The sequence below is a fragment of the Acanthisitta chloris genome, unplaced genomic scaffold (genome assembly GCF_000695815.1).
Source record: "Acanthisitta chloris isolate BGI_N310 unplaced genomic scaffold, ASM69581v1 scaffold178, whole genome shotgun sequence".
NCBI lineage: Eukaryota > Metazoa > Chordata > Aves > Passeriformes > Acanthisittidae > Acanthisitta > Acanthisitta chloris.
In genome coordinates this window covers 68,127-79,913 of record NW_008687357.1, presented here as the reverse complement: position 1 = coordinate 79,913, position 11,787 = coordinate 68,127, and the positions used below count along the sequence as shown (strand labels likewise).

General features: G+C 43.0%; 1 protein-coding gene across 1 annotated transcript; it reads left to right on the top strand.

Moving 5' to 3' along the window:
- Positions 1-453: 453 nt before the first annotated feature.
- PRPH2 (peripherin 2 (retinal degeneration, slow)) lies at positions 454-10,717 on the top strand. The gene is made up of 3 exons (XM_009080529.1): positions 454-1,290; positions 4,237-4,483; positions 10,481-10,717. Exons 1-3 carry the CDS (start codon positions 710-712, stop codon positions 10,715-10,717), a joined length of 1,065 nt encoding a protein of 354 aa, XP_009078777.1. The 5' UTR covers positions 454-709.
- Positions 10,718-11,787: the final 1,070 nt, after the last annotated feature.

Below are 11,787 nucleotides of genomic sequence, written 5' to 3'. Positions count from 1 at the left end.
AAGCTTAGTTTTTTAGGTCACCGTAAACTACATGCTTATCTGCTTTCAGAACACATAAGCCAAGGGATGTCATCTCAAGTCAACACAGAAGGGTAAGGACTAGAAATGTGTTTTTGGCTGTAGATATGAATATATCAGGATCATGTTGGGGTAGTATATGTTTGTATTCAAGCAGCCTTTTTTAATCCAGAGCCCTCTTTGTTTTCCCTCAAAGGGTCCATAATGTTCTGGCAACAAAGTTCTTTTTATATCTCTGGGGTTTCATATTCTGCCCAGCAGCCTATCGTAAGAGAGCACAAATCTACTAAATAGTAAAATGAGGGATTACTTCCACTCATCTGTTGACAGACATTTCTCCAAATTGGATCAAATGATTAAAGGTATTAGAATGACGTCTTGCAGATCCAGATCAAATCATTTGAAACCTTGAGACTGTTTCTCCTTTGCTTGGAAGAAACCACCAGAAATAGTTGTAGGTGCTAATTGCCCGCTATTCTCACCGATGTGAAACTTCTAATTGGGACCTTTGAATATTTTACTTGCTTGAATCCTAACTGGGGGAGCTCAAGATGGAAGGACCGTGCAGCGGCTCATTTTCTGACGTGCTGCTCGGGATCTCTTCCAACGCCTGAATGGTTCTTCCTCGAGTTGCTTTCGCTGAGAAGAGGCGTCCAGGCTGTGAAACCTTCCAACATCTTCCATTACAAAGATGGCACTGCTGAAAGTCAAATTCAATCAGAAGAAACGGGTAAAACTAGCACAGGGACTATGGCTCATGAACTGGTTATCGGTGTTTGCTGGAATCCTTGTTTTTAGCATGGGATTGTTCCTCAAAATTGAGCTCCGGAAGCGAAGCGAAGTGATGGACAATTCTGAAAGCCACTTTGTGCCCAATTCTTTGATAATAATGGGTATATTATCCTGCGCCTTCAATGGTTTTGCTGGAAAAATTTGTTACGATTCTTTGGATCCCGCTAAATTTGCCAAGTGGAAGCCTTTGCTGAAACCTTACCTGGCACTATGCTTCATCTTTAACATCCTAATTTTCTTCGTTGCTCTGATTTGCTTTCTCATGAGGGGCTCTCTGGACAGCACCTTGGCCCAGGGGCTCAAGAATGGCATGAAGTTCTACCGGGACACAGACACCCCTGGAAGATGCTTCATGAAGAAGACCATCGACATGCTCCAAATTGAGTTCAAATGCTGTGGGAACAACGGCTACAAAGATTGGTTCGAAATTCAGTGGATCAGCAACAGATACCTGGACTTCAGCTCCAAAGAAGTGAAAGAGTAAGTGACTTAATGGGGTTTGTCGCATTGTTATTTGATCAGTACTATACTAAAGAAATGTATGTCCCGACAGGCACTGACTGGAGGGAGGGTTGTATAAAATGGCATCTTTCTCTGCTCTTGCATACTAAGCATCCCAAATGATCAGATAGTTGCTTCCTCTCCTGACAAATTCCTCTAAAGTTATCCATAACGTAAAATAGAGTACCAAAATACAGTTCTCACACTTAGTGTGACTTAATTTTTTTTTTAAAGAAATGTATGTCCCGACAGGCACTGACTGGAGGGAGGGTTGTATAAAATGGCATCTTTCTCTGCTCTTGCATACTAAGCATCCCAAATGATCAGATAGTTGCTTCCTCTCCTGACAAATTCCTCTAAAGTTATCCATAACGTAAAATAGAGTACCAAAATACAGTTCTCACACTTAGTGTGACTTAATTTTTTTTTAAAGAGAGTCAGTTCTCACACTTAGTGTGACTTAATTCTTTTAAAAAGAGAGTAGTCTTTTACCTCTTTCTATACCCATCCCATTGAGCCAAAAATACCCACTCCCCAAATCAACAGGAAAGTATCAGAACTTCACTAATCCTAAAGCAGATTTCAATGTGATTTATTAATTTCCTACAAAAAGGATTTCCTGGATATATATTATCGATACCACTTTCAAAACTCCACTTAGATATTGGTAATGAAACAGTTTCATGGAAGTAAATAGAAGCAGTAACACTTTGCCAATAACTCATGTGTTTTAATTCCTTAAAATTTAGTGTTTTATTTTTATATTCACTCAATGGATGTCTTTGGGGCTGTGATAATACTGAGCATTAACACCCGTTGACATTTCTAGCTTTACACTCAGTGGCTCTTGTAGACAAATGCATTTTAAGTTCTCTTCTGTGGCTAAATTTTTAAAACCTTCCATGAAACCAGCAGTAGTTTCCTCTATAGAAACCAGAGCAGATTGTTGACCAGAAACACCTTAATGGCTTTGATGTCAGTGCCCAAAGAGGCAGTAATCCCAAAATCAGGTTAGGTGCAGTAAGCTCCAGCAGAAAATAAACATGAGAACAAAATGAACCTTTGAAATTAAAAAAATTAGCCTGGGACATAATTACCCACAACCATTGAAAAAATTAAGCACTGTGGAAAGATATGGTTACTCAGGGTTCTTTGGGAACATCACTCATTAATGTTCATACTCTGTGGTTACATAATGGGTCCTGCAAACTGGAAGCAATCTGCCTTTTAAATATACTGCCTGTGTTAAAAACATCTGAAGTCATTTTGAAAAAAAGCTTTGTGTATCTCTTGGGATCCCTGCCCAACTGTGTAAATGGTATTTGACTTGTGTGGCTCTCTGTGTGTTGTTTTGACTTGTTGGGTGGTCTGGTTGTTTTTGCAATTCTGAATGAGGACTTCATAGTGAAAACTGTGGCAGACTTAACCCATTGCACCACGGGGTTATAACACATAGGTTTGCTATTTAATAAGGGGTATTTCCATTGCGAAGGTATGCCCATGGGTATAAATAGCTACTTGGAAAAAACCTTGCCAGCATTATATGGAGATTTGAGAGCTCTGGCTTAATCCAGCAGCAGTAGAAGGGCAATGCACAGAGGGAAAACAAGGTTATACTGTCCTTAATAACTGATGCCTTGTTTGGGATTGCAACTCAGGGCAATTTCTTTGTACTACTGGGGCAGGAAATAAGGCATTAAAAAGCCACAAATGGATGTGAGTGAATTCAAAGTTTGTACTATGCAGTGGTGCACAATCTCCACTCACATTCCTGGTGGGATATTCTGGCCCCTTTCAAGTCAATTGCAAAGTTCTCCATAATTTCAGGAAAGGTGGGAGTCTGTCCCCCATAATGTGATTTTTATATTATTTGTAGAATGAAGGACTGATCCAATTCCACTGAAACTTGTGGAGCATTTACACATGAATGGGAATTAGACCCAACTCTGAGCACACTTTACCTCTAGAGAGAAGCCTCAACTGCGTTTGGCATTTAGGTTTATTTAGGTCATGACTGCAAAGTGGAATTTTCCTTCACCAGGCTGTTGCAATCACTACTCCCTCTATGACACAGTTTTAAATTATCCATATAGAAAGCTACAAGTGACACTCAGATTTTTTTACCTTTCTAGATCATTGGGGCTCTCCATTCTGTGATTTTTTTTGCGGAAAATGGATTGTGTCAGAGCTGCAGTCCTCTTATTAGAGTCTTTTTTTGCAGTGCCTGTGGAACTATTTGCTTTCTAAATTATCTCTCATCTAAATGTCTCATAAGGCACCAGCCTAAATGATTGTTTATGAAGAACAACCACAGTCTCAAATGAACAATAGTTGGGGAGCTCCTGCAAGGAGATTTTGCAACATCCAGATGCTGAAGCACATTTCGTGTTTTAAATATTGGCTACCTTCCCAGCCAAGAATAAATGCACAACCCCTCCCTCAAGCTGTTATCAAAAAGAAACTATTAGGTTTGCTGGAACAATAGTCTAGCTGAATGTGGTGTGTCCTAAGGCTGTTGTAGGTTCTTTTCCAAGTTCAGGTCACCTCCAGCATCTCCCTTCCACCCTAACTGTGCTGTGGTCACTCTTTTCTGACTGCCCCCCTGAAATTTCTCTCTGGCATTTACTTCTATTAAAAATTAATTTCTCTGAGTGACCCGAGAGGGTGCATTGCCATCATAAGAGTTAATCATAGACTCAGTGTAGCCTTGACATAGAAAAGAATTTCAGAGGGGAAAAACTCCTGGGACAGACACCACTCTATGAACAGGGGATGTAGAGAAACAGCATGACCAGGAGGCACAGAAAATTTGCCTCGCCTTTGCCTTCCTTCTCTGTGCAGCTTTGATCCTCTATATTTGTGTGTGTGTGTTTGTGTGTGTGTTTGTGTGTGCGCGTTCACTCTTGCTTCTGTCCTTGCCCATAGTCGGATCAAAAGCAACGTGGATGGAAGGTACTTGGTGGATGGTGTTCCCTTTAGCTGCTGCAACCCCAGCTCCCCAAGACCCTGCATCCAGTACCAGGTCACCAACAACTCAGCTCACTACAGCTACGACTACCAAACGGAGGAGCTCAACCTCTGGCGCCGCGGCTGCCGGGAAGCTCTCCTGAACTACTACAGCGGCATGATGAGCTCCATGGGCGCCGTCACCCTCCTCGTCTGGCTTTTTGAGGTAACCCTCTCCCCTCACCCCGCTTCGCTGAAGCACCAGCTCTGGAGGAGCAGAGCTGGCCTTTTGAGCTAAAGATCAGATGTCTTTAACATAAATCACCTATTGCCATTCTTTGGCTGAGACAACATCTAATAGTTAACATCTGTGTAAGGTCTGAGATGTCCCCGGCTGGAGACAGAGCTGGGAAGCAGGGGCAGGTGTGGGATTACAGACCCCTCTTGCAGAGCAAGGGGCTAGAACCTCAAATATCCTTCAGATGGCAAGAGGGAAAAAGGGACCAATTTTCTGCCAACTGCCAGGTGCTGAGCAGGGAAGAAAGTGTGAGGACTCCGTTGTCCAGATGCATAAATTTTAAATGTGTCGCCATTAAGTGGGGAATGAGACAAAGCAGCCCATCAGAAAGAGACAGCAGTGATTTGTGGGACAGAAAGTGCAACTTCGAGGTTTACACGCTGATGAAAATAAGCCCTTAAGCCATGCATAGCGTTCAGCTTCAAGTGCACCATTTGGTTTAAAGTCCTTCATTAGCTCCACCAAGTCATTTGGTCAAAGAAAGTGGTTTAGGTAGAGCAGGTGGACTAAATTTATCATATTCTGCTTCCCAAACCCACAGTGCATAAGCAAACAGGTGCAAGTACTGTCCAGGGCACGTTTGTGGCCACCATAACCCAAAGTGCAGCTTTGCTGCGAAAATACTGTTCATTCAGTGTGAGGAAAACCTGTCCTCCCACCTCTGGGAGATGGCCAGGGTGCTTAATCATTACTAATACTCGGGGAGCGTGGGCTGGCAGTGGCACGAGGGCTGGCGCGTGAGGTGCTGGATGAGGAGATAAGGCAGGACCTGATGGCAAACAGGGAAGGTGCAGCTCACTGCACAACACAGAGTGCAACAGACCCTTTCCAACCCTTGAAATGGCTGCTGCAAATGGCATTGCCTATTTGAAATGATTCAGCTTGCTTTTAAAAAACTTTAGATACATGCAAATTAAAACAAAAAAATGCATTATATTTTTATACAAGCACTGGCCTACAACCATCCAGGAATGAAGATGCTTTTTACAAAATAAACACCTACCCAAATAATCTGTGAACAGGAAAAAAAAAGCATATAATTACTCCATGTTGTGTTGTTTTAAAAATAAGTACTCTGAACAGCAGAGAAATAAATGTACTACCTCCTTGTAGCACCATTATTCTGGTAAGAAAAGAAAGAGAAGCTCATATTTCAGCCCATATTCAAATGCAGAGTTCTTGAAGAGAAGGGAATTTCAGCTGTATATGAAAATCATGAAAAAATTCAAAACCTCAGCAGAAAAATGCACAAAAATACTAATGCCAGCTGTGAAAAATCATGACTAGGATCATGTACCATACCTGTGCTGACTTTTAGGACATGAATGACAGTGATATGTTAACATTAGTAGCAGTGATAAAAATGCAGTATTTTATGTCTAACTCTTCAAAGTACACCCAGGTAATTTTTTTCAACCTGTGGCATAATGAGAAATAAAATCTTCTCTTCTTTTCTTTGTCTTTTTCAAAATAGAAGGTGAGACTGTTTTTTCAGGGAATCAGAGGACTCTCAGGACAATGTTTTAAAGAAACAACACAATCCTGGGTTATATTAACTTGCCTTCCTGAATATTTATAAGTTGCCAGATATTCTACCATAAAGGGTCCAGATTTGGGTCTCAAACTCCCTGCACTTTTAAGGCAAACTTTGAAGGGAGGAAGCAAAGCAGGAAGCAGACATTCATTTAGTCTCTCTTGAGATACAACCACTCCTTTTAAATCCCAGCCAGGATAGGAAACAATTTTACACTGAGTAGGAGGGCAGCAGAGGTCCCAACCCCTGGGCAAGGTAAATTGGGTCTGAGCAGAGTGCACCCAGCCAGCAATGGTCATGCTGGCTCTGTGCTTCTCATTTCCCCTTTGACTGATTTCCTGAGAAGTTACAGGAAGGTGCGAAAGCAAAGCAGCATCTCAGTTTGCTTAGCAGCTGGAGCTGCTGTGAACTCAAGCAAGCAATGCAGCCATAGCTCTTTCCCAGCAAAGCCTGGCTGAGAGCTGCAGAGGACTCTTCCAGCTGGGTTGGTGGTATTGAGATGTGGGAAGGGGGACAGAGCACAGAGGGAAACACTAATCATAGCTGTTACTTTGAGCTGTAGAAAAAGGTAATGTGCCAAACAGGTGAAGGGACCTCAGGGAAGGCCATTTAGGTTTAACTTTTCTATATTAGGTGCCAGGAAGAACAAACTTATTTTGAAATGCCAAAACCTCTATTTGAAAAGAATATGAATTTGCTATCTAGATGCTGCTTTTACTAACAAGAGCTGTAGGTTTCCCGTGAGTGACAACCGGTCATGAGGGTGACAAAAAAAGATCACACCCTGCTCTAGCTAAGCCGCCTCAGGCTAAACCCTGGCAAACAGATGGGCTGCGCAGCAGAAGGTCAAGAAGAGCAAGCCTGGATGTCTTCTTGACCTGCCTCAGCCAGCAAAGAGGAAATGGGGGGTTCAAGGATGCCCTGAATAGAGCATTTCAGAGGAAGCAGAGGGCTGAGGCCGTTTTCTGACGTGCTCCAGGTCCTTCACCTGTATAAACACGTGGGTCCCAATAGAACACAGGTACTGCAACAACCAGGACCCTGGGATTCACCTCATGTGGTGCCACAGAGGGAGCCCAGCACTGAGTTCCAGGAGGAGCAGTGAGACACAAGCAGGAGGCACATTTACTTTGTGCTGCAGAGTAAACTCTCTGATGTATTGAATAGAAGGAGTGAACTCCTGTCAATCTTCAAAACCAGCCCACAGGCAGCAGGGACCCTCCAGAGGGACACAGTTTGCTCTGTTGGCCCAGATGGAGGGGCAGAGCATGCTGTGGTGCAGGGGGGACACCAGCCCAGCCTGCCCATACCTAGCCCTGCAGAAACACTGTGGCCATGTTCTTCCTGCTGCTTTCAAGTCACCGTAAAATGGTAAGAGTTTCCATGATAGTTTCTCTATTGGCCAGGGGAAATCATCACTCAGCAAGACTGGACTAGCTCTGGGGCTCTGATGCCCCAGTCTTCTGTGCAAGATTTTGATTAAGCTCAGGCCTATGACTCAGAGTCAGAGACCAGCTGAGGCTGGAGGGACTCTGAAGATAATCTTGTTCACAATACTCTGCTCAAGCACCTGGAGCAGATTGTCCAGGACCATGTCCAGATCCCTTTTGAATATCTCCGAGGAAGGAAACTCCAAAACTTCTCTGGGCAACCTGTGTTAGTGTTTGGTCACTCTCAAAGTGAAAAATTGTTTCCTGACATTCAAATATAAGCTCCTGCGTTTCAATTTGGTCCCATGGCCTCTTGTTCTGCCACCAAGCACCACAAAAAGAGCCTGGCTCTATCTTCTTTGCACTCTTTCTTCAAGTACTTGTACACATTGATTAGACCCCCTGAGCCTTCTCTTCTCCAGGCTGAACACTCTCAGCTTTCTCAACCTCTTCCCACAGGAGAGGTGCTCCAGTCCCTTCATCTCAGTGGCCCTTTTTTTTGACTCCCTTCAGTATGCCTACATCTCTCTTGTACTGAGGAGCCCTGAACTGCTGAACAGTCTAGCTGTGACCTCACCAGGGCTGAGCAGAGGAGAAGGATCATCTTCAACCTGCTGGCAGCACTTTGTCTAATACAGCCCAGGATACTGTTCACCACACTTCTGACTCACGATCAACTTGGTGTCCCCCAGCACCCCAAGGCCCTTTGCTGCCAAGCTACTTTCAGTCAGTCATCCCCAGCAGATACTGGTGCATGGGGTAGCTCCTCCCCTGGTGCAAGACTTCAGCAAAACTGACAGTCCAAAGCTTTATGCCATCACATAGTAGATAGGCTGGTTTGCCATATACTTGTCTCCAACTTCCTGGACTCTCTTCTCATCCATCAGACAAGACAGGCTTGGGCCAGTGGAGCTGACAAGCACCCAAATATTTTGCACTGCTTTTAAGGAATCTCAACTTGAGGGACCCAAAATCTTTCTAAGCAAGGTTTTTAAGAAAATGAAGTCTTAAACTTGGATGTCACAAAATCTCATCTGAGGGCAGATCAGCTGCTCCCTGCTGCACAAGCACCCTCCTTTTTTAAAGCATGACCAAATTTAGTGACTTAGAGCCATCCAGGAAGCCTGAAAGTGCACCTACTTTTGCTGTCCAATAGTGGGTCTTAGTAAGCCAAATGAAGCTGCTGCTGGCATGCAGCAAGGCAGCATGAATAGAGGTCAACATGGAAGCTTCTGCATCCAGCCCTATTAATCTGTACTTGCAACAGCCATTAACATGAAAGATATCAGTTATGTGACTGAGAGCAGCAAAACTGGGACTCAAATTGGCTGAGACTATTATGATGGGATGTGTCGCTTCCTATGACTTTTATAGAATAGTGCTTCAACTGATTTAAGTCATCATAGTATTGGCTAGATGAGACTATTTCCAGACTCAGGGCCACTAGAAACTTCCTTAAGGACCCAGATGTGGCAAGTCATGCATTCCTCTGTTAAACAGGATGAAAATTTGGTTTTGAATATGGAAGTATTTGATGAAGTCTGTTTGTTTGACCAGTGTTTTTCCCTTTCTGCTCTTGAATAAAGGAAGAGAAATATAACATTGCAAATTTTGAGAGTAACCACGTATAGCTTTAGTGTTCCAAAAGACACTGATCATACACAAGCAGGATGACTATGGTAGATGGGCTAATGAATGGTCCACAGAAGCACATGCTTGAACAGTCCCTTGAGTCCAAAGGCCAGATGTGAATTCTGCCATTGGCCATGCTACGTGGCTGAATCCCAGCTCAAATCTGCTGACCTCTTTAGCCATTAGAGTTTAGGAGGACCAGAGGTAATCAGTTCCTCAGGAATTTGGACAGGGTAACAGAAGCATCACACTTCCCTCCCAGAACAAATCCTATGAGGTTGCTGACGACAATAAAAGAGATCTCGACCTTAGCTTTACGTAGCGTGTGAAAGATTAGACTAGTCTTATTGGTGCCCCATTCCCAGCACCTGCTCTGCCACTTCACCAGCCTCGCTCTTCTGGGCACTGCCTTTTCTTTCTTTATCTTCTTCACAGACCAATCACTTTTCTACATAAAGCACCACAATGGTGGAGGTCAGATTGTTCTGAATGGTGTTAGAAGGCAGGAGACTGGCTAAAAACACTCTTTTTCTCTTTGGAGGCAGGTGTGGGGTGTTGCCAGTGTCAGGGGTGTTACATTCAGCATGATACAGTAGATGAAGCCTGTCAGGGCAGATGAGACTAGGTAATATTTAATCAGAAATATAAATTTGGTTTAGACAGAAGCAGTGAGAGACACACCTGCTGCCTTGGTTTCCTTATTTGCACGTACCTATATAAAAACAAATCCAGAATTTGAAGTAGACAAGCTGATGGCTCAAAACCTAATGCTGGTGTGTTCTGCACAGAAGCTGTTTCCTGAATATCTCTTTGATCAGCACAATATACTCGCCAAACACGTTAAGGTTAATGCAAACTGAAAATATTCAAGAGTTACAATTAAGTGGATGGTGACAGAGGATGTTGCTGCACATACAAAGAACTTTATGGATATCTAGGACACAGGAGCAGGGGTAGCATTAAAACTCCCCTGGAGGCACCAAACCTGTGATGGGGTATGTGGCAAGGCCTTTTGTGCACATGGCCACTCAAAGCTGCTGTTCTGTAGCAGCCAGCATGTACTTCCTTCACAAGCTGATTCCTCCACTCATTGCTGACCCAGCATCACACTTGTGGTGCTCACCGATTTAAAAACTCCACCTTCTCCTTTCCTACTCATGATGGGAGGGGAAAGGCTGCAGAGGATTCCCACAGCCCTTAAGCTGTGTCCATTTGTTTGGCATTTTGTTTGCCTGCAGCCCAGGCTGCTGAGAGCAGAGGACAGTGAGGACGTGACAGGAGTGTCAAGGTTTGACTGACCCTCTCTGTCCTGTCCATTGCTTGGCACAGATGTCGGTGATGATTGGCTTGCGCCTGCTGCACACCTCTCTGGAAAGTGTGACAAACCCTGAAGACCCAGAATGTGAAAGTGAAGGGTGGGTCCTGGAGAACAGCCTGAAGGACACTTTCAAATCTGCGCTGGAGAATTTGAAAAAGCTTGGTAAGTTCAATCGGGTGAATGCAGGAGCTGAAGGGGCCGAAGGAGAGGAAGGAGGGAAGACTCCAGCCATCACAACAGTCAGTTGAGTTGCTAATTGATGTGGACTTTTTCTCAGAGAAAAATAAAACAAACTGAGAGTTGTGAATATCTACGTTTTAAAGGCTATATATCAACCATCAGAATACACATTTCTACACATGTTCTTTTTTGTATATGGGAGCATACAACATAGTGCACCTTGGGATAATACACTTATCCACAATGTGAGTACACCATACCCATACCTTTTTGGGGATATGACCCCACTAGGACTTGCAATATTCACATGTTCCCTTATCAGGGACAGTTAGTCTGAAAAAAAATAATTAAAAAAACCCAAACTGTTGGCATCACATAGTGATCCCTTCCATCTTACTTTGAAATTAAACCTGAAATTTGAAAAGTCAATCATTTTTTCTCAAGTTGTTTTATCAGCATACTTTCTGTATGCTTAAAAAATGCTTTTAAAGACAAACAGATTGGGTTTCTGGAGAGTAACATGTTAGAATTCAAAGGAAGAAGGATTTCCAGAATTGTATATAACTTAGTATACAGGTATTTTCACAAACCTCTCATATAATGTGGTTTTTGTTAATGTGCTAAGCAATGGTATTTTCTGCTGTATTCTTAAGATGTACATAGAACAAGATGCAAACCTAAGTTGAGAATTTATGTACTAAGAAAAAACTGTAATTTAATGAAACAGCCAAGTATCATGAAAACAGCATTAAGGTAAGATTTATGGGGTTTGTTTCTCAGGGTTTTTTTGCAGTCTGTATATCTTGAATACATGTGTTGTAGACTTATGCTTCACCTTGTATTTAAATTCTACGCAGAAGCTTAGAAGATTCGTCTCGTAGCGGGTGGAAGCATGTGCCAGTTACAGTTACTCTGGACATTTTACAGAGTATGTAATCTCATATCTTGCTCCAGAATATTCAAGCCCAACTATTTTTAAGGCAAGGGGAAAAAAAAAATCAAAACCCAACCCCAAAAAGGCCACTTAGAACTCACAAATTAAATGTTTTTCAGAGTCTTAGAAAATGGACACCGTTCATCCACAAGTACACCAAGCCTCAAACTTGAAGGCCAGGGAAAGCTAAGTTTAAATCTATCC

Excerpts from the sequence above, each read along its gene's own strand:
- PRPH2 (XM_009080529.1), top strand. The coding sequence starts at position 710 with ATGGCACTGCTGAAAGTCAAATTCAATCAGAAGAAACGGGTAAAACTA. Across the intron at positions 1,291-4,236 it reads AGCTCCAAAGAAGTGAAAGA|TCGGATCAAAAGCAACGTGG; the intron begins GTAAGTGACTTA and ends CCTTGCCCATAG. Across the intron at positions 4,484-10,480 it reads TCCTCGTCTGGCTTTTTGAG|ATGTCGGTGATGATTGGCTT; the intron begins GTAACCCTCTCC and ends TGCTTGGCACAG.